This window comes from Crinia signifera, chromosome 3, assembly GCF_055691185.1.
Source record: "Crinia signifera chromosome 3, ASM5569118v1, whole genome shotgun sequence".
NCBI lineage: Eukaryota > Metazoa > Chordata > Amphibia > Anura > Myobatrachidae > Crinia > Crinia signifera.
This window is the reverse complement of record NC_139219.1, coordinates 59,221,760-59,245,852: the sequence shown is the minus strand read 5'-3', so window position 1 is coordinate 59,245,852 and position 24,093 is coordinate 59,221,760. Positions and strand designations below refer to the sequence as shown.

General features: G+C 39.7%; 1 protein-coding gene across 2 annotated transcripts in view; it reads left to right on the top strand.

Moving 5' to 3' along the window:
• The window catches only part of LPGAT1 (lysophosphatidylglycerol acyltransferase 1), a 116,263-nt gene extending 92,170 nt beyond the window's left edge, over positions 1-24,093 (top strand). Inside the window, exons 6-9 of one of the 2 annotated variants that reach the window (XM_083175867.1) lie at positions 6,032-6,158; positions 8,216-8,322; positions 10,616-10,718; positions 17,321-24,093. In XM_083175867.1, the coding sequence (XP_083031993.1) occupies positions 6,032-6,158; positions 8,216-8,322; positions 10,616-10,718; positions 17,321-17,360 (377 nt within the window). In that variant the 3' untranslated portion in view covers positions 17,361-24,093. Of the gene's footprint in view, positions 1-6,031; positions 6,159-8,215; positions 8,323-10,615 lie in introns of both variants that reach the window. The other variant, XM_083175866.1, reaches the window with a different exon arrangement.

Sequence of the window (24,093 nt, the reverse complement as noted above, 5' to 3'; positions counted from 1 at the left end):
TGGAGAAAACCCACGCAAGCATGGGGAGAATATACAAACGCCGCACAGTTAGGGCCATGGTGGGAATTGAACCCATGATTTCATGAACCCATGAGCAGTTCACCGTGCCCTCTCGCACCCAGCGTATGTAGATGCCCAGAAATGCGCATTAGCAAATCATTGCTCCCCTATGAGAATGGGTGGGGAAGCAAGCGCATTAGAATAAGGCCCTAAGTGTCCTCTATAATCAAGGCAAATCATTTTGTAATAAGTGGCAGACCGCTTCAAATAAGAAAAACCGGAACGGCGAGAGAAGCAGAGATCCTATGACTGTAAACAAGAGCATATTTGTGTTCAATTAAAAAAAAATCAATAAATTGCATTAATGAATGTTTATATTTAGTGAGCTGTGTCCAGACAGTATATTAAATAGATTTATAGTAATTGCTCAGTCCAGAATGCATCTAGCTAGTTTCACCAATAATTTATGGTCCTCACTTTGCGGTCAGATTTCCCTAACCGTTGTCCCCAAGCCGGCCTACTCTCGCGTAGTAGATAATTAGTATTAATATATACAAACTACACCTAAAGAACATTTTTTGTTTTATTTCCAAATGTTGTATGTATGGTGATACTGCCAGTTAGTGCCGACGTTGGTCGTTGTTGTAGCTCCAGCAAATGTGTGAAATACCACAAGAGAGGCTGCCGATTACAACTAGCCTAACCATAAAGGCAGACACATAATTCGGTACTTGTGTACTAGCACGGCGCCCATCGCATCGCAGACCATATCGCATGCGATGCGACGCGATATCGGCCGATGTTCTACAATGGCATACAATTTTAAAATTGTATGCCATTGTATATGGCATACAATGCGATGGGATCCGATTAAAAATTGTAAAAGCACCCTAATGGGTGCTTACAATGCTTAAATGCACCCCCACGCCACCCCCAAATATAAACGTGAACCCGAAGCGTGGCGAGCGCAGCGGTACACGTCCTACGACCTTTTCATACCCCCACTATCCACGTCGGCGTGGAGTTGATTTTATAAAGTGTGGCGAGCGCATCGAGCCACCGAGCCCGAAGCGTGGTGAGCGGACGCGGATACCTGCACAGATCTACTCGTCCCCTCTCGGGCTTCACAGCTATCCGCATCCCATCGCGGGGCACGCTGCGCTCGCCACACTTTATAAAATCAACTCCATGCCGACGTGGATAGTGGGGGTATGAAAAGGTCGTAGGACGCGTACCGCCGCCCCTCGCGGGCTCGCTGCGCTCGCCACGCTTCAGGTTCATGTTTATACTTGGGGGTGGCGTGGGGGTGCATTTAAGCATTGTAAGCACCCATTAGGGTGCTTATACAATTTAATATCGTATATGGGTCAAAATCGCATCGCATGCCATCGGGTGTATGGCATGCGATAAAAAATCGGGCGACTAATTATGGTGGGCGCCGTGCTAGTACACAAGTACCCATAATTCTATCACTGGTGACATTGCATGCACACAGTAGTGTTACAATGGTCTTTAGCAGTAGTCCGGTTTTATTCTGCAAGAAACTTTTATTGCGCACCCATTGCAAACCAGTCTCTTCCTCCCCCTAACAGATTTGTTCTCATGAGATTTTTTGCATAAAAACTAAATTAGCTGCTTTGTTTTCCTATGCAGTAAATTTACATGAGAATTCATTGCACAAGTGAAAACTAGAAAAATGAATTCCGTAATGAGCGTGGCAAGATCTAGGTACAGGATCACCTGCAAATGATACGTATGTAGCACTATCCAGTGGTAACACAAGAACCTGGAGCTCTGCAGCTGGTCAGATGAGTATTGCAGTCGCTCATGCAGAAATTAGGCACTTGCATTAAATATTAAGGGCCCAGGGAATTGCCCGACTCCTGGGAATTTTTCATGCTGACATATTAAATAAACTATTGCATTTACAGTTTTAAAATGATAGGAGCTCAAGTGAGGTGAGGTAGTTGCTAGCTATATATTTATTGATGTAAATTACCCCAGCCATTAACAAGTCCCTGTAAAATACATTTCTCACTGGTAATATGTTGGAAAAAGCAATGTTTTTTTTTTTCATGTTCTTTCAAAGTGAGCACTTCACAGGAGTGTTGCAGGTCTGCCAATACGGAGTTCTATCCTTCATAGAAGAGCGAAAAATCAACTGTACTAGACTTTTGTTCCGATGACCGTCGGCTAATGTAGAGGCTGTGGCCCGGCCACCAAAGTCTAGCTGGGGTCTGATTTCAGCAGCTATATAGTACAATGCCTATATTCTCACTAAACAGTATTTATAAGAATTCCAGTGCCAACTGGGTTAATATACTTATCTGGGCAGCCGCCAACATACAGGATACATAGTTTAGAGGGCCTGCAATCATCTTGCATCTGATTTGCTCTCTGGTTCTTCTAGGTTGTTGATATAGGTATGCTAAGTAACCAATACAGAGCCTGGAGGAGATCACATGATACTAATGCTGTGTACACTTGGTGCAATTGTGACTAATTCGGATGAAAGCAGAAGTAGAATGTGCAGGCAAGTCTATCTGCTTGACCGAAAGGAGGGCCAAGCTGCTAAACATGTACTCCCCCCCCCCCCCCCCCCCCTCCCCACCATATACACCTGTAATTCCCCCTTTATCACACATGCTTTTTACCCTTTCACCTTTATTCACCAAGACATTTTCTAAATTGCTTCAAAACAGTGAACTTGTAAGGGACATTTAACCAGCCAATAATCAATTTGAATGGTCTACAAGCAGGAGAGTCTCATTTTAAACTTCCATTTATTTTATAACTGTTTATTATAATTTTAATACATTGTGTGTTTAATAAATGTGTGTATTATACAGGCAATCTCACGTATCTGTATAAGCATATCAGCGCTGCTTCATCTTTTGCTTGTAAAGCGGATGTAGCCTGGTGATGAGAAATCCTGAATGGGGATTAAATGTTGCTTTAACGTAAACATTTGGGTTTCCATTGTCTGCTAATTTACTGAAGAGTTGCAGTGCCAGAATCAAACTGCATCCTGCTGTCCCTCATCAATTAAATATTTATGATCAGGGATAAACATTTTAGATTTAGGTTACTTGTTCAGTACTTAAATAGCTCAAAATTAGCTTTGAAGAGATTCCAGAAAAAAACATTGGGATTCTCCTTGCACCCAGACGTTTGCCTAACTCAGGGACACGGCACAGGTAGTTGGGAAGGGAATGAAAACCAGACATTTGTAGAATGTTAATAAAACACGCTAATATTAGGCCAATAATATGGCCAGGTAGACTATGCAGGTCTGCACAGTTTAGTGGATGCTGCACCTTTGAGAGATTGTTTATTCTAGTGTGTTGGGTTTCTGGTTGTATGTTATGGCTTTGTTTTGTATTGGATGCCCCTGTGCCCTTTTGGGGTGTCTTTTCCTCTTCTCTGAAAATGTTATACATTTTTTTTTTTCGGTACTCTTTACCTAGAAGGGCGCCCATCGCAGGCATCGCATGCACTAAAAAATCGGGTGCGACGCGATGCCCGCGATTTCCCATAGGGAACAATGTTAAATGTCCCAATTGACCCGATTTTCCTGTTCAATGTCTCAATTGACCTGATTTTTCCATAGGAAACAATGTTAAATGGGCCACAGAGACCAAATAGGCACCCTGAAGTGTGAAATGGCCCCCACAATTGTTAACGCCACCCCACGATCAACGTCAACCCGAAGCGTGGCGAGCGCAGCGGTACGCGTCCTACGACCTTTTCATACCCCCACTATCCACGTCGGCGTGGAGTTGAGAATAGAAAGTGTGGCGAGCCCGAAGCGTGGCGAGCGCAGCGAGCCCCGCAAGGGGACGCGGACACCTTCACAGGTATACGCGTCCCCTCGCGGGCTTCACAGCTGTCCGCGTCCCCTCGGTGGCTCGCTGCGCTCACCACACTTTCTATTCTCAACTTTACGCCGATGTGGATAGTGGGGGTATGAAAAGGTCGTAGGACGCGTACCGCCGCCCCTCGCGGGCTCTCTGCGCTCGCCACGCTTCGGGTTCACGTTGATCGTGGGGTGGCGTTAACAATTGTGGGGTCCATTTCACACTTCATGGTGCCTATTTGGCCTCTGTGGGCCATTTAACATTGTTTCCTATGGAAAAATCGGGTCAATTGAGACATTGAACATGAAAATCGGGTCAATTGGGACATATAACATTGTTCCCTATGGGAAATCGCGGGCATCGCGTCGGTCGCATCGCATGCGATTTTTTAGTGCATGTGATGCCCGCGATTTTTTACTAACGATGCCCACGACCTTCTAGGTAAAGAGTACCTTTTTTTTCTTCCTTTTCTCTTCCTTTTTTGTTTGTTTTCTTAACTAAATATTGGCCACTTTTTATATTTCTGGAATGCTCAGATAAATGCCACTGAATTAGTGACTTATTTTTTTGTGTTTACTAACGATTTTGGCATGCCAGATTATTTGCTATAACAAAGAAAAATGAAATCTTCTGCATTCCAGTAGTTGCACATGGTCAGTGGATAGAAAAGGTTTCTATACTCTTATTGATAGTGCAGGATATTGTGATGCAAAGCCTGAAATAAAGAGAGAATAACCATACAGAGCCAATGGCGTAACAATAGCTCCCCAGACCCTGCAGTGGCTTGGAGGCGCTAGGTAAGTTTGGGCGCCGCGAGGTCTGCAGATGCTATTGTTAATGGGGCCACCACCACCAATTACCTGTTGCTGCCGCCGGGCCCAGCAGAGCTTCCTGTTGTGTGCAGTCCAGGCGCTCCTCCGGCTCCAGTTGGAATGTCTTTTGCAAAATGGCCTCCCCCCTCACGGCAACCTCCTCCTGCATCCTGAATAATGGTCTGCTGTAAGGCGGCGGCCATTTTGCACGCGTGGGACCGCAGACAAGAGAATGGACCAGGCGGCAGATGCAGCAGTAAGGGGGTAGGTGCACATATTTTAGTGGGAGGGGGAGCTCAAATTGTAATTACACCACTGTACAGAGCACCCATCTAGGTCAGCGAATGGCTTCGGAAAAAGAAATAAAAGTATAGGAATGGCCCAGTCACAGCCCATACTGATAACAAAAACAGTAAAAGATGGTCTTTTCTTGGTTTAGCTAAATAATCAATAAATTCAGCAATTAAGATAAAAACATGCTAGTGTCCCAAAAGTGTTAGGAGATTTACTTTATAAAGGACTTGCTTCTAACAAGCACTGGGCAGCCTGGCATCCTCCTTAGAACTCAATGTGAATGGAATTTCGTTCCACACTTCGACAATGGATCAGTCAACTGGTGTGTTGTGCTGTATATCGCTGATGGATATTTGAGCCACGTGCTCTGTAGCTGGTAGTGGTTACCTCGGCTTGTAGTTCAAGCTGGCAGTGACGGTCAAGGCGACTGCTAATGATGGCGCTGCAGGTGGAGCCCAATTGTCCAGAACTGTAAGTGACCTCTAAGAGTTTTGTCTCCACGGCAACCGGAGGCTTTTTCTGCCATTGCAAATATTACTTTCACGTACCCCCAAACAGTCCACCGCGTACCCTAGGTTGGGAAGCTCTGTTCTAATACATAGTTATTTCCTGTGGCCATCTTGTCTAAACCAGTCTGGCTATTCTTCTCTGACTTTTTAAAAAGGTGTCTTCACCCACAGTCTCTCTGCTCACTGGATGTTTACTTTGCGCACCATTTTCTGTAAAGTCTGATGTCCATGTATTCTGACATATTCCAAACAACCCCATCAACCACTCCTACAGTCAGTCACTTAGATCACATTTCCTCCCCATGTTGGGGTTTGGTCTCAATAACAACTTGGTCATATCTGCATACTTTTATGCATGGAGTTGTTGCATATATCAAAAATATAGAATGGATGCATCAGTTTTAGCACTGGGTACAAGATCATGATAATTTCCTAGAGCTTATGAGATACAGGATATAAAATACACTGAATGTCTTAACTGATTTTATTTGACTTAATCAATAAATTAATCTTTTTGATGTTTTCGTTATTTTGAAAGCTTTTTTTTTTTTTTTTTAAGGTCGGAAACCCAAAGGCTTACAATGGATAATAGACACCACAATTGGATACCCCAATGCAGATCCTATGGACATACAAACCTGGATTCTGGGCTATCGGCCACCTACTGTCACACATGTATACTATAGGTAAAAATGGTTCCTGTTTTTGTGCTATAAAAATGAACATGAATCAGCAGCTCAAATGCATTAAAAAATTGCTAATAAAAATAAATTTTCTCTACATGTACGGGAATGTGTACCTATCTATAGCTATCAAACAATACATTAAAACACAGAACACCATTGTTTTTCTTATGAAATTTTGTATTTGTTTTGTAGGTCATGACTACCTTCCCAATTAAAAAACGAGTTGCATCCAAGGTAGCCTAAAAAAAATGTTTCCCTAACTGCCATAGCGTGGGTCCCGGCCTTTTCAGCATGAGGTTGCAACTCCATGTTGCTGACTATCAGGCTAATGACTTCTCTAATATCAGTCAGTGATACGAGTCTGAAAATCTGTTGAATTGTCTGTTATTTTATACTCCTCCCATCATTTTGCGCCTCCACAATGCTGAATGATGACTACACATGTGATGACCTTCTGCAGTAACTTGCTGGGGTCCTGTAATTATTTTTATTGTCTGATGGGGTCCCAGAGCAAAATAGGTTAAGGACCCCTCCCATAGCGTAGTGTTCGTTCTAGCACCCGCCATTTTTAAAAACCCATGCAGTTCCTCTTTCCCTGCCTGGGGTGTCGCTGTCTGCTGTGGTGTTTCTAGCACAGGTCTGGTTTGCATATCAGTGCTGATAGACAGACCACACTGTGCTAAAAGCACTACAGCAGACAGCGACACTCCAGGCAGGGAAGAGGAACTGCATGGGTTTTTAAAGATAGCGGGTGCCAGAATGAACACTACATAGAGTATGTGTAGACACTGGATTAATATATTTTTACTCATTTCCTTTTTATACGGCTATTTAAAAAATACAAAAGTTCAAAGCCACATGCGCCCAGAGTCTGTGGATCAGCACACACTACAGGGGCACCACCCCCTTTCTTACTATATCCTAAACCAGGGATGAGGAACCTTCGGCCCTCCAGCTGTTGTTGAACTACACATCCCAGCATGCCCTGCAACTGTTGTTTTTTTTTTAGTATAGCCAAATAGCAAAACTGTAGCAGTGCATGCTGGGATGTGTAGTTCAACCACATGAACAAGGTTCCCCATCCCTGTCCTAAACCAATAAAGGAGTTGCCCAAATAGTGTGTCTCTGAAGTTGATATCAAAATGATCTCTTCCAGCTCTGGTGTCCCCTCTGTGTGGCACCCAGAATTTTCAGCAAGACCAGAAAAAAAATCAAATGATTAAAGCGCAGTCCACCTCTCACAGCTGTGTGGATACTCCAATACTGGACTAGCCTCACTTCAGTAAGAAGGGTGCACATAGAGGATTCTTTTTAACCAAAAAAAGTGGCTTAGTCAGGTGCACTCTGTAATTTTGTTGGATTTTTGTGGAGAGTAGTAATACAATACATTTCTGTAAATGTTATTGTATAAGCCATCAAAAAAACAATGTTTCCATTTGCCTTGAAACATACATGGCCACCATCTTGAAAATTACAAAATGGTCGTATTCATGTATTAATTTATGTTACTAATAATTATTATTGAAAAATGTATTTGTTGGTCATTGAGGTGAATTTTTTTTACATCTAAAATAATCTGTTTTATGTACTTAGAGCAGTGGTTCCCAAACTGTGCGCCTGGGCTCCCTGGGGTGCCTCGGGACACTTGCAGGGGTGCCTCGGGTTGGTGGTCCAGGACCAATTCAAAATATTTATGATCAATTATTTCTGGACAAAACCAGTGCTGGTGGCTGCCAATCATAAAATGTGTCCAATCAGAACCAAATCCTGCCCTTTACCACATAACTGAACCTAAGAAGCACATATAAACACAATCTAGTTCATTTGATATATATTTTTTGGGGCCTAGGGGTGCCTTGGAAAAATTCTGATACTCTAGGGTGCCGTGATTAGAAAAAGATTTGGAACCCCTGACTTAGAGTATTTAACAATGTATTCTGACTAATGACTTTTTATGGTCTTACATTTCACCAAACTTGTTGATTCGTAATTGGCCAATACTTATGCCACATTGCCCAGAGAAATGATAGAATACTTTATTTTTTCTTTTCAATCAGAATTTATCCCATCAAAGATGTTCCCATGGAAACAGAAGCATTAACAGATTGGTTATATCAGCGCTTTGTGGAAAAAGAGGAGCTATTGTCACACTTCTATGAAACAGGTACTACTGTATATACACTAACTTATGAGGTCCTAGGTTAACAGTTCAGCAAACCATTCCCAGTGAGTTAGAGCAATTCTAGTTTTAATCAAATAAAACAGGAATGGGGAACCTTCGACCCTCTAGCTGTTGTTGAACTACACATCCCAGAATGCTTTGCTACAGTTTAGGCATGGCCAAATAGCAAAACTGTAGCCGTGCATGCTGGGATTTGTAGTTCAGCAACAGCTGGTGAGCTGAAAGGTTCTCCATTCCTGGAATAAAATGTTAAACCCAAACAATTGTGGACCTTATTAGTACACTTGAATATATTGAGCTCCTTTTAATTAATTAATCAATGACTGTATACTCTACACTCCTACCCCCAGTGAGAATGACTGATTTAGCCTTTTCTTTCTTAAGTTATGCATTGATGTTTTATTCAGTTTTTAGTTTGCAGATTGTTAATTTTTTAACATGTACTGTTATATGACTAATCCCCAGTCAGGTGTTATAGCCCATGTCCTAAGTAGTGGCATCAAGAAAATAAAACCTGTAAATAAAGATGTGCTATTCATGTCAGTCATAAAGGTGTGCATACTGGGGTACACTGCGATGTGTGCTGTAAAGTGCTGCAGTCCGTCATGTACTGTAGTACAATGGGCGTGGCTGAGGCAATTAGTGGCTACTATGGTCATGGGCATTCCATTCTATAAACTTCACCGAGCATGTTTCAGTGATTTACATCCCTTCCTGCCCCTGTGGTGCTTCAAATTCTACATTCCCTATCATGTAAACACACAAGGGCTAATGTTTTGGCAGAAGCCAGTTAACCTACCAGTGCAGTGTGTTTTTGTAGTGCAGGAGGAAATTCACACAGCAACAAGAGTAAATACAAATGTGTGACCCCATTGCTGTGAGGCAGTAAAGTTACCTATTACGCCAATGTGCTGCTTTTGTTTCATTTAATACCAAGTGAATTGTTTCCGCTGATGTTACTGCTTCCTATAAGTTTGATGGGGAAATATTGTCTAATTATAAAATAAACTAATTATCTTTTAAAAAGAGCACAATTTATCCACTTCATATACAATAATACTTTAAGGTATTAATGGTCTATTACAGTGGTGGCCAACCTGTGGCTCTTGAGCCTCATGCGGCTCTTCCCCTTGTAAAGTGCGGCTCCTGCTCCCACTGCTGCCTACCGCCCACCGTCTGTCCCAGTCCCCCCTGCTGCCGGTTCCCTGAATCCCTTCTCCTTCTGAGGGGAGGAGAGCACGCATTGCGCATCTCTCCTACCCCTTACTGTGCATCCTTGTGACTGGGCCGTCCGCCAATCAGAGCTCGTGGGACAGCAGCCAATCAGGAGCCGGCCAGTGAGCTTTGATTGGTGGGCGGCCCAGTCACAGGGAAGTGAGGGGGAAGGAGACGTGCGGTGTGCTGTGCTCTCCTCCCATCGGTGACATGACAGGAGGACTGCAGACTGTCCTCTCCCCGCCTGGCAGCAGCAGCAACAACGGTGAGTGCTGCTGCTGGGAAATTTGCACTGTGGGGGCATAGCAGTTTGTGGCACTGTGGGGGCATACCAGCTTTTTGGCACTGTGGGGGCATACCCGGCACTGTGTGGTGCATACCTGGCACCGTTGGGGGCATATGTGTATCTGGCACTATTGGGGGCATATGTATATATGGCACTGCACTATTGGAGGCATATTTGTATCACACCCACCCAAGGGGTCAAAATAGGCTACGCCCCTTTTTTTGGCGCATGCGCCTTCGGCTCGCGCATGATGTCGGCTCTTTGGCTTGACTACCGATATTTTCGGCTCTTTACCTCTGACCGGTTGGCCACCCCTGGTCTATTACGTTGATCATTTTTGCTCTCTTGAAAGATATTGGGGTAAATTTACTAAGGTGGGAGTGCCATCGAAGATGAAATGCTGCCCATAGCAAATCAGTTTCTATGTTTTGTTTATTTAGCACCTTCTAGACGATAATAGAATCTGATTGGTTCCTATGGGCAACATCCCATCTTTGATATAATTCCCATTAAATTTACCACATGTGTTTCTTTTTGTTTTTTTTTGGTTCTAGAAAATGTCAGTGGTATTCTTTAGGAGCTGCGGTATATTATTTATCACTGGGATATCTACTGTAAATAATTATTTGATTGCGCCTACATTTTATAGCAATATCTTTCAGTCTTTTCAGCAGGTATTTGTGAATTGATAGACCGCAATTTCATGTATTTTAGTTCTGCTAACAATTACTGCTTTCACTATATAACGCTTCTGTATTTTGCCTCTATCTCCAGGTGCTTTTCCTCCCCCGCACGGACAGAAGAAAGCCACGCCAAGGGCGATGACCCTCGACAACATCTGGCTCGTCCTTGTACAGTTGCTGGCGTTTTTGTCAGGGTACATGTGGTACTGCGTTCTTCACTATTTTTATCAATGCCTATTTTAAAAGCTCAAGGGGACCGGAGGATTAAAATGTAGGCAATTTCAAGCTCTTGTGGAAGAGCATCATGTTATCTGTGTGAATGTGAATAACATCACAGTCAAGAAACTAGTTGAATTTTTTTTTTTTTTTTTATAAATCTATATAATTTTATTTTATTATGATTTTTTTTTTTTTTGCATTTTAAGCTCTAATTGGGGCTGTTTTAAATTCACGTGATATTATGGATCAGTGTCGGTGACCTGCTAATGGTTTTTTAGCAAATGGGCATGAGTCCTTCTCGATCTTTTTTTTCAAAGATGAAGGGTTTATTCATGACTGGACGCGTCAACGTTTCCTAATAATACAAACAAGCTAATGGAATACACCTCTGCAATCTCATAATTGTAGGTCGCAGCGATCTGCAGATCTTTTTTTCTTCTTCTTTTTTATTTTTTATTTGTGTGATTGGGAGTTTGCCCATGTTACCGCCCACAAAACAAGACTGTGAAATGTGTTGATAGTTGTTTTTTTAAATTAACTGCAACGCCCATGGAAAGGGTTGTCACAAAGATTCTGGTGAGATTACATAGGAATTAGGTGTCTGTTCTGTCCTGTTCGGTGTCCTTCATGGCATTACAAAATCATGTATCCAACATAACGAAGATCGAGATGGGTCATTCTTGTTTTATGTTTACCACAATGCACCTGGTTTACTTGTACAAGTCTCCTCACCTCTGAGGATGTCTATTTACCTGTAAAGTTAACAAATGTTTTTTTTTTTTTTTTGTTAGTACGACTACGCACCATTTTGTATGTGAATTTTATCAGTGTAGTGTTTTTTTTCTTTTTGTTTTTTTTTCTTCTATATTTGCACTTTTTTTTCCAACCGTTATTATTCTGTGGACTGTATTTGTTCCAAATAAGTGCTAAAGCTTTTAGATCCCACATCTGATATTTTATCAGGGAGGTTCCTCAGCTGAAATGTCTTGTTATATTAGTGTAATTCTCTATGGCACTACATATATTTGACAAGCAATGGGATGTGGCCAGAGGGATACTGTTGTATTGCCAATCCAGAAGGGACTCTGACCATATGTGTCCAATATTCTTTCATTCAATCCCTTGAATCCGTCACAGGAGCACAGCAAACGGGTGCTGATCTCTGGTGTTTAAGGGCATTACGAAGTCCAGTTTTCATAGCACAATATACAGATGTCTTTTACTCTGCTGATCCGTTATAGTAATACCATGTAGAGGATAATTTGTATTTCAGAGGCTGTTTTCATCAGTGAAAGCAGAGAAGAAAGAAAAAAAAAATTGGTGCCAAAATCTTTTTACCCATTCACTGCCCGAGAGGCCATCATTGTATGTCAGTGTATTTATAACCATGGTAACCGGTTACATTTCATTGTGATTATAAGATGAAATGGTGGGGAGGAAGCCATTTTGAATACATTGCTGTGTACCTGCTACCTTTAATTTAGTGCTAACTTAATTTTCTTGCTGAAACAGAACAATATATCTGGGTCAAGGCAAAAACAAAAACCAAAAAAAAAAAACAGTTTTTAGAATAATTTGTAGATACTCTGACAAAAAGCAGACGGCACAGGAAATTTTACAAATTGCTTGTTATCCTTCTGCCTAGAATGTGTCTGTTCTGCAGAGAATACTCCTATACAGGATGGGTAGAAGTGAAGATTCCATTATTGCAAGATCATGGTCTTAATGACCGAAGGAGAGCGTCTACAATCATTTTTGTTTTAGAGTTCTCCTTTGTGATTAGATTTTGATTGGCATCTTCTAGAACAGTGGTTTTCAAAGTGATATCCGGATTCAGCTCGGAAAATATGTAAGGAGTTCAAAAAGTTCCTCCGCAGTAACTTTGTGTTAAGCAAGTCTCCTCTCAGGGAATGTGTGCTAAGTAATACGAACATAATTGTTCTTCAACACCCATGTACCTGAAATAAATGAGATTTTAAGTAAAGTAAATCTACTTCAAGTGTTTTGTTGTTCTCTGGCCTTCCACATCTGCAAAGGTGTTCTGAAGCCAAGATGGCGTTCACTGTCGATGGACTTTTTGAACTCCCTGTATTAAGAAAATGGGCTATGGCCAGATCTCGATAGTCCTCAAAAGTATATTAACCTAGAAATGGTTATAACAAGTTTTCTCATTTTCCATTGAATGTGGTTGTTTCTTTTACATGTTATCAGACTTTACATTAAAAAAAAAGCTAACATCTGCCTTTATAATGCAATTTAACATGATCATGCAATTTCTTGAATTGTAATAGCAAGCAGTATGGGTGTAGGTTTAAACCCACCTAGATTTTCATAACAAGGAAAAAAAAATTCTGGGTTGTCCTTTAAAATAAAAAATATATATATTGTTTTGTATAAAACTTGTATTCTATACCATTTTCTAGTTTTATGCATTCACTATCCTGTCCAACTCTCATGCATCAGGACATTTCTGTACATTTCTTTTGTTTTGGTAAAATGAAAAAGGGTCTATGTATAAAATGATTAAACAAACCTGATGGTAATTGTACCTATGACCCTCTGATGTTACATTGCTAGACCCTGGGTAAGAATGGCCGCAATGAAGATTGACAGCACTATACTGCTAGCGAGTGATAAAGTAAACAGTTTTGTAGCTAAAACAAAACTGGTTTGTCTAATGTGGATCTACAAAAGGGAAGTTTTATATATACATACGGCATGTGTTATTTGGATGGAACGATTTTGTTACAGCTCTGTCAGATCATATTATGGGGATTTGGCAAACTGTTATGAAATGTAATCAATTGGTGATCCCATGTTATGTATCCTATTTAGATACGTTGCATCCAGGGCTAGATGTATCCAGCTTTAAACCATGATACAGTTGAGAGTGATAACAACCAGCCAATCAGCTCCAACCTGTCATTTTTCAAATCCAGCCTGTAATACGGTAGCAAGGTGCTGGTTGTTTATCACTCTCCACTTTATCACGTTTTAGAGCTTGATACATCTGGCCCTCACCCTCTTAACAAAAGACCTGTATCTGTTATATGGTGACTTGAAATTTTGGGGTAAATTGGAACTAAACTGTGACACGTGAGACTATTGCATTCATATGCATCATCACCAGTCAAAATATGTATATTTATTTGACACATTTGGCCCATATTTTTTATTATATGTGTACTATAGCCTGCTTGCCTCTAAGCTGGCCATACTCTACTGCTGTGTATGGCCAGCCGATCCCCCGCGATCAGCCCGGAACCTTCCTGAGCAGCAGGGTCGCATGCAAAACATTGCATGCAGTCCTTTCACATGTGATGGATCACATGCAACCCCTGTTCCCCGCCACTGGAAGGACCTCCGACTCAGGTCTGATCGGACCTGAGGGGACATCGCACACGCCAAATTTGGGCTGAATTCTCCCCCCGTTCCATCGGAAACAGGTGAAATTGGCCCAAAACACAGTAGTGTATGTGGGTCTTAAGAATTGTGGTGGTCCACGTGTGAGGCTTTTACAACTTGCCTGTGAATTAACTGTGAATGTGACAGATTGCCACATACATAGCAATTTGGTTAGCAGTTAAGTTTGTTTGAATCAATTTGGGCAGATCTTGGTGGATTTTGAGTTGAAAACAATTGTACTTTGCAGTGAGGCAGCACTTGTTCTATTGTACAATCAAAATTAAAACAATCTGTGTTGCTGCTTGCTGTATGATCAAAATTGTGGCTATAACAAATTAATTAAACATGAGGCTTACATCTGATCAGCAATCATTTCAAACAATTGCAAGTTAGTAAATCAGTCAGTGTGTGGCATGCTTTAAGTTTGTGCTGAAAACAAGGATCTGGCATTTTAACTCGATGATTTTGTAGTTAGCAGGTTTTTTTCTATAAGATTATTGTTAAAGGGAATTTATTATTTATATTATATATAGAATTTGTTTCTGCTGCCTTTTGGATGAAATACTACACTTATCAGTGCTGGTTTTCAGCTATAAACATTGTGTATGATTTACAGGTTTGTTTCTAACATAACATTTAGAATTATAGGATTTGTGTGGATAAAATTTAGAAACACACCTATATTTTTACTACTTTCCTTCAGTCTGTGATGCATGTCACATTTTTACGTTACAATCTATACATCATTTTTATACATAATTCAAATTAACGGTTTAGTTTAAATTTACTATGCATCGGTTTTTACAGCCTCCACATCTTCAGAATTGTCAGCCACTAGGTTTAAAGGGTAATTAAATTAAGCAGATTTTGCTACATACATTCAACCTAAATGTAAGTTATTACTTTAAGAAATGTCTATTCCGCTTGGACTCCTTTATTACCCTGCAGGCACACTGTGATTTCAGCAAGTTGGGCACAATCAAAATTTGATCATATTATTCTGTAAATGTAAGAAAAATGTAGTTTAAAGATTATTTTAATTATCCCATTAACAGTCTACATCAGTGGTTCCCAACCCTGGTCCTCAAGTACCCCCAACAGTGCACGTTTTCCAGGTCACCCGGCAGGTGCACTCATTATTCAGGCACATTTTAAAAGATCCACAGGTGGAGCTAATTATCTCACCTGTGATTCTGTGTGGAGACCTGCAAAACGTGCACTGTTGGGGTTACTTGAGGACCAGGGTTGGGAACCACTGGTCTACATTCTAAAGCTATATGCACACTATTGGCTTATACATACTATAAGATTATCTTTCCAATCTGTCTGGTTGTAACAAATATCTGGAAATGTCTGGGAACAAATGACAATCAACCATTTGCTTCCAATAGCTGGAAAATGATGGACAAAAACATTTGCATAAATCTGTTAAATCAAACGGCTTTAACCAATTTGTCTGAATGACCATTTTTGCCTGGTTTCCATGCTTGTGAGCATACGGTCAAGTGTCATTTGCTCCCAGATTTTCATCCAACCAGTCAGATTGGAAAGATGATCTTAAAGTGTGTATCCAGCTAAAGTCAGATACTTGTTCATCCAGGTGAAGTGGCAGCAAGGGTGCACTTGTGGTTAATATCATGAACAAGAGCTGGCATCACTTAAATTTATCTTAATACTTTTCAAGTTGGTGAAAGCTTAACACTGATTTGCACAGGCAGGTGGGTTCAGGATAAATCAGAACGCACTTTGGTGTGCATCCACCGTGCAAATCCTTTTCTCTTTTCCCAAACCAGTTCTGTGCGAAATTGCCTGGATAGCACCCCCGCCATATTATTCTGATAAATACGGCAGCCTCTTCCTCTTTTACACCCTATATAATCAAACAACAAAGGGTATACTCAATCTGTGTGCGGACCCTAACCCTCCTCCTCCCCTTTTCCCTTCTAATTAAATCAGAACGCACAAGTGCTACAGTTCAACCATAAGACAGCAGAACCCCTTTGTTACAATATTCATGTTTAAAAGTTAAAAATTATTGGAGAAACCATCGGCCAAATGTAATAACCTCCAAGTTCGGCGGCTGTGCCGGATGCTGGCTGAACTCTGAGGTTTTTTAAAAGGGCAGTAACTTATTCTGCAAAACCATGCCTTGTAAATTATTGCCCCTTTAAAAGAAAACCTCAGAGTTCAGCCGGCATTCCATACGGCCGTCGAGGCTATTACATACGGATGCATATGTGGGTTAGGACTGGGTTACGCAATTAATTAACATTAAGCTTCCTTGTGGGTGAAGATGGGAATCCCCAATATACAGTAGGGAAACAAAATTGCAACCAATGAGGTGATAATGCATACCTCCCAACTGTCACGATTACAGCGGGACAGTCCCGATTTTCGGGTCCTGTGCCGCTGCGGGGGTGGCAGTTGGGAGACCGACCAATCTAATAGAATAGACGCTGTGCGCATGCGCACAGCGTCTATTCTCTTATGAAAATGAGGTTGCGTCTAATTAGCATAAGCCACACCCTCATTTGCATACGCCCCACCCCCTTTTTGGAAGCCGCACGCGAGTGTCCCTATTTCCCCAACACAGAAGTTGGGAGGTATGATAATGCTATGTGCCCATTATAACGGGTTGCGTGAAATAGAAAATTATTAAAAATCTTCAAACATAAAATATATGGCTGTATTATCAAATACTATGGGCTAGATTAAATCTGCAGTAGAAATCCATTCTAAACCAGGCTGTTTTAGCATTGAATCTTGACATTTTCAAACTGTTGGTTTAAAGCTGCCTTTGATCAGCGGCTTTAAAAAACAAACAAAAAACAAACATTTGATCATTCTACCCCCATGGGTCATAGTCTCATTAATTGATTCAATTCTGCATGGTGTTCCACTGAATGTGGCAGAGTTATTATAGTTGCATGTTATGATATGCTCTAACAATGAAAGTATAATACGCACCTCTGTAGGGTGTAAAAATTGGAGGTGGTTCACAGCAGCACATCGAGGACATCAAGCAGATTTGAACCTGCCAATAATCTGGGCATTCTGAAAATAGACTTCTAATAGATTTTACAGCATTGCACTAAACAGTACATTCTAAATGCAGCCTCTTAGAATGTATTCAGTATTACAATTCAGTTTCTCTTTCTCTTTTTTTTCCCAGACTCCTTAGTGTAGAAGAAACATTGAGTCTTTGTCATTAACATATGCTGCTATTAAGAAGAACACTTTGAAGGATATGAGAGGTTTACATAATCTGTTCTCTTCATTTGAGTATTAAGACGAAGTAAATGTTGATGGTTAAAATATAATTTTGAGATAGAGTTAATCTACTGTTCTGCAAAGAGAATGGATTGATCCCTTAACAACCTTTTTAATACATGCAAATATATAACTAATTTGAAAGGTATTTCAAGATGGACTATGTTTTTCTGAGGTTATGAAAATTGTTTAATAAAATGGTACTATACATTTGTACTTCTACCTATAGCAAGTATTTATTTACCCTTTTACTAGTGCACTTTTGGAAAATTAAACCTAATTCTAACCATGCTAAAGTGTATTGCAGATTCTGTGGCTTTAGAATTCCCCGTCATTTAAATCATTTTGTTTAAAAATGTTGTAAAAGGTGTTTAGAAATCAACATTGAGATTAGTTAATAAAAACCTAATTTACTGCTCTGCAGGACTACACAAAGTAAAGGCAGCCATTTTGTGAATATTCAGACTATCTTTCTACTAGGTGCTATTGATATCACTGAGGAATGAGGCTCTTTTATGCCTTATTTCCAGTGAGTTCATTAGTTCTTATAGACCTTCATGGTCTTAAATATTGCTTCATACCATAAAATGTTTGCTGAGGCTATATAGATGAAAAGTGCACTATAAGATAAAATGATTAAGGGTGGCATTCAATCCTGGCCGATATTTTTGAAAGGCCGAAATATCAGTATTCAACTCAGTTTTCATCCGGCACTCGCCTATGCAGATTCAAAGTTTTAAAAAGTAGAATCTGCATTGTTGAAAACGGGTGCTGGATTGGGCAGTGCACTGCAGTTTTTTGCTATTGTCCATTTTCGTCTATCCATGGGCTTTCCGACTGTCTAAATCTTTTCCGACCATCGGAACAACGGACCTGATTTTGAATAGGCCTAATGTAAATTCAACATTTTCTTGTCAAAAAGGGACAATATTTACGTTGGTTAGAAATATTGTCCAGGATTCAATACCCCCTTTGATCAGTTGATAGAATCAAAACTGATAAACGCATGGGGCTTAGTTTAATGAAGTGTCTGTTTTTAAAATAAAAAAACACTGTAGGATTTAAAGCAAAATAATGTTGTGGGTAGGGGGTTAGAGCCAAATCCCAGCATTTAGAATTGGAAAATACATGTTCGAACACAAATGTGCTGGTTTTTGCTTTTTAAATATCAAATCTTTAAACCCTATGGTGAAAATCATCCAATTTTGAAAAATCTGTCTTAATTGAATACACACAAATTGGTCAGAAATTAGCTGGATAATCATTTTTTTTCCCTCCCACCTTGAATTTTGATTTATTAAACTATCGACTACAACAAGACCTGGAGATCAAGAAGAGAGGTCCAGCCTTCACTCTTGAAGTGACTGGGGTTAATTTGCAATTGTGTGTTTTGTCATGAATCATGAATTGTAGACAGTTCTAGTAAAACTTGGTAACTACATCTTCAGCAGCATAAGAATATGTTTTACCTGCAGAAATTTTATTTATATATATATATATATATATATATATATATATATATATATTTCCCTCCCCCCAGAAATCTGAAGCACTATTTTGGAATAAAAATAAATCTTTGCATTTGCCCATTTGCCCAGGGTGTGGATTGATTGATAGTAATAGGGTTCATACCAAATGGTGGACATATCTATGGGGTTAAAACCAGTGTGGCCACACTGATCTTTAAAATCTACCAGTCGTTCATGTTGTCAAGATATGTAGATTGCGTCCAGTAGGAATGAATCCAGCACAGATTTGAAAAGGTGACCAGTATTAATGACTACACCAGTGTACCAGCCTGGTGGTCTAGAAAACATTAACTGTTGGTAGATCTTGAGGACTGGTTTGGCCTGCCCTGGATTAAAAGGATGAGAGGTTTAAAATCCTGACATGCAAATGGTTAACACAACTTTTTTTTTATTTTAGCCCTCTGTCTATTGCCTAATACGAAAAACCATGCAACACCATGTGCCAACCATTTTAATGTTGTCATTTTAAACCTGTCATCCTTTTCAACCTTATTGACATAATGTCCTGTTGACTGTCTACCTTTTTACTGTCTATCTACCAGGTACCATTTGTCTCAAAATACTGTAAGCTAATTTCTTAGCTTTTAGGCGATAAATAAAACCGTATACTGTACAGAAATATAGGAGTTATGCACTAAAGTGTCTCTCATGGCCATCACAGTTTGTGTAATATAATTTTGTATGGTTCTTGTAAACATTGCACACAATTGTATTTTTTTTTTCATGCTGTTTGCACTGATTAAGAATATTGTAGGATAACTTCTTCCATATTTCAAAACTGAACTATTTATTGCTATTTGTTTTTAATATTTTAGTGTTGAAGTATGCTTCTAAATAAAGCACTATTCGGTGTACGACATTGAAACACAGGGGACCAAAGCTGCATACGTGTCCAAATTTAACAATAAAATGTAAATGTAATGGTAATGTACCAGAATAAAGTGTTAGGTTTTTTTTTTTTTTTGTTGTTTTTTACAATGTTCCTTTTAATCTGCACAGAGCAGGGGCATCTGGTAGATTGAACCAATACTTATATGAGTAGAGGTTTGAATAGAACTTTCAACTTCTTGGTATCACTTTTTCCTAATGATCAGATGTGAATATTTCTTAATCCCACCAACAAAATGTCTGCCTCTACTAAGCTCGTCAGTGGTCCCAGTGATGCCGATGGCTTCATGTGAATGTTAATTTCATGAAGCCCGCAAAATGGCTGCTGTGAGTAATTAACCTTAGGCCAAATTAAGATCCTGTTATACTGAACAACAAACAAATTCCCTTCCCCCTCCCAACATTGTGTGTCTTACTACGTTAAAGGTCTAGACCTCAACAAAGCCATTGATACTGTTTAGTTTTTCCATGCAGAACTGTATGTGACATAACCTTGATTCACGCACATTTTTCATCTGGGAGTGGAGTGTCTTATCGTATCAACTTAATTTTTATATTTTATTAAGATTTTGGTTTGTGAAGATTTTTAGCAGCGTTTATGTTGGGTTTCTTTTTGAATTGACATTAAATGCATATGTTTAACAAATTTACTGCAACCATTTTGTTGACTTTTTAAGCGTTATTTGTTTTTGTACCTGCATGTAATGTGTGATGAGTGACTGAATGTAAACTTTAGTGACTATACATTTTGTAAAGGGCTGGTCACAATTGGATTACCTTTGTATGTCCTTTTTAAGTTTTTCTTTTTTTTTTAAACACTGAAATGTTAGTTGTATTATATAAAACCCAAAAATATATACATTTCGAAGTCCAACTGTTGAATTTTTTTTTTTCCAGTTTTAAAAGTTTTTGGTTGCTTTCCACTAAAACAAACAATATGGACCCAATTTACAAAATGAGTACTCCTTCTCTATCTCTCACATTTAGTCTTTTTACTCCATGCTAGTATATTGGCTGGAATCCTTGTCTAGGAGGATTATAGTTGGCTAGATACTCTTTTTGAAGACTACACCTGAAAAGAGTCAGTGTTGATGTTATGAGTTCTGATGAGGTGAAATGTTCGTCAGCTCCTACATGATTGATTGTACATTCAGCAGATGTCCATGGTTGAAAGCACATTAAGAGCAGGAAAACGCCCACCCGTATGATGAAGAAATTGTGGAAAACCCAAGTTAAGCTGCTATACAGCTATATTAACAGATTTATAATTTCTCCCTGTTTTAGGAAGATATTTTTTAAACTTTAGTCATTGCTTGCATGTAGATTGGACCTCCATTTTAAACATTTAGTTGTGAACTAATATAGTCAGTGTTAAAATGCTTCTCTTGATCAAATGTAAAGCATTACCTGCCCAATCCACTTTGGACACTTAAAGCTCCTCCCACAACTTTTGGTCCACTGTTATACAGATCAAAAAGTTGATTCTCTGATAATTTACTCTGACAGCATTAGCCCCCACCCTCTCTCTGTGCCACCGATCCACATCATTTATATTTCCACAGCAGAGACAAAGATGTTCCTCTTGCTGCCTGATCTGATGGATAAACACTTCTTTCCTAACTTCACAATTGCTGCTTATTGGTAATATAATAATTATTTAGCATTGGTAATTGTATCACTGGGGCTATCTGGTTTGCTCTGATGCCAGTGTTTATTAGGGGACTTGGTTTACCTGCCTCAAGGAGGTGAAGCCAAATCTGTGACCTGCAAGCTTTTGTTACAGCAATCGCGGCCACGGAAATACAGTGCTCTATGTATTTTTGCGTGAAAAAGGCAGGGTTTTCAGCCGTAACAATTGGATAGTCTGATTTTTAAACTATTCGTGAAAACCTAAAAAAAAAGGCCTGTTTTTCACGATCACAACATTTTCAGACCTATTTGGATACCCTCCCTCCCCCCCTCAGAGGTAAATTTACGAAAGGTTCCAAAAATGAAAAGGGGTGATGTTACCTATTGCATCCTAGAAAAAGATAGAAATAATCTGATTGGTATGTTCTAATGTAATCTGTTTTCAGAATTATTGAAAGACATTGCAAACAGTACAGGGTATGTAATGTAGCCCTACTTGGTCAATTCATGGTATATCCTCTATACCAGACCTTTTGTGAAACTCCCAGCATGCCCTGTCATAGTTTTGCAATTAAGGAGAGCCACAGGTTAGTCAGGCCTCCTGTATACTGTAAGACCATGGACCCTTCCCTGATTGAAGGTCCACGGATTAGAACAAGTTTCGTCCTTTGGAAGATTAGCAGGGCTGCTTTAGAATTAATTATCTTGTGGCGTAAACTATGGTCCAAGAGGGCCCACACAGTACTTTTTTTTTTTTTTTTATTGGGAAATACCCTCTGAAAACCAGAGTTGGTAGCGCTGTCATTTTCTTGGGTTTCACACATGCACAGTAGGTAATCACTGGAAAAAATGGCCGCTGTACCATTTTCACATGGACCTACTCATGTGCACTAGACTCTGGGATAGTGCTATGGACTTGTAGTGATCCTATTGCCTAGAGAGTCTTTTGCACTCCCAGCTAGAGATGAGGTGGCCCGGATAGAGAGTGCACATAGGCTTCCCCCTCTATTGATGTGCCACTGGATCTATCCCTACGATATGTCCCTTATTTTATGACCAGTCTAAAGATACAAAATTGGCCATCATAATCTGTGTTTGTCACATCTCCTAAATGGTCTCTACCTCAAAGAGAACATTTCCATGTAAGCTTGTGTTGGTCTACAGACGGACTAGTCTGCATGTGGTTGAGGTTCACTCATCTGTAGGATCACTGTCCTGGAAAGGGGACCAACATTAACTTCCAAATTCACTTTAAACTACAATACATTTTAAAGATGGGTGGGTGCCCACGCTCTTGTACATTAAAATAACATGTGTCCCATCATTATGGGACCCCCTGTACATTATCTGTGACCTATGACATATACCAAACAGTCGTCCAAATTCCATTCCACAACTTTTTAGATGATGAGAGAATATTGTCCTTTCCAAATGTCATTAACAGGATTTCAACATACCATGGGTTGTGTTGGTTATATTTTGTGTTCCTCTGAAAATAATTAAGATGATCTCCACCACTAGTTTGATGATAAATTGATTTTCCTAATCTATTGTTTTCTCTTATTTTTAGTAAATAGTTGAGAGGAGGATATGAAAGCTCGGATTAAATAACGATTTTGATACTGGTCAGCTGGATTCTCCCATATATGAATAAATGTTTCAAATGTAACATATTTAAGCAGAATATTAGCAAAATACTTTGACTACCTTGCCTAAACGGAGTATCCCAGTAATGCCTGGTGAGCCACAGGCTGAATTTTAGTTGTGCGATGTCAAAGCCATGAAATGCTCATGTTCTTTGATTCATTTGTTCACATGCACTCAGCAGACACTATGTACATTAATGACCTGTAATATATTTAATGATCTACAATTATGTGCAAACTGTGTATAGGTAATGTCTCATGTAAACAATTCTAAAAGACCAGGTTAATGGGAACTAACTTATGAGAACATTCTGTGGCCGATTTGTTTATATTAATTACCCACAAAATGACAGATCTCTTGAATTCATTGCATAGACTTGAAGTGGATCTGTTGTTGTGACTAGTGGCCCTAAACGGAATAAATGTTTGAAGTTGGAATCCAATAAATGTATGGTTCCTTCCTTATAAAGCATCATGGCAATATTTGAGACTACATAGCTCTAATCGTACCAGAGAATGGGAGTGGCCTCAGAAATAGGTGTGTTTGAGTGGTTTTAGGGTGGGGCTTTAGGTCTAATTTTGCACTTATAAATGGTTGGGAGGTATGTGATTGGATCTTATGATTTAAATGTAAACCAAAGTTCAAACATTTCTTTGTTATTTTGTGTCACATTGTTCTTTTACAAATTCTAAATGTGATTTGGTGTGTATCTGAGGCCAGTCTGACAAAGCCTTGTATGTAAACAAATATTCTGTGCTGACCAGCCCTCTGTAGATCTGTACACAAAGCCGTTGTTTTTAATTCCTGCTAGATAACACCAGTTTGTATTTCAAATGTTTATTATTCCTGGTACAAAAATATGTATTTTTAAAGGGGGTTACATTTTTGGCTTTAGGAAATGTCAGATGTGAGAGCGAGTATGACCATATCTTCATTCTGATCTGATAGAAAACAATAAATTTTTACTTCTCAGGACTCGTAA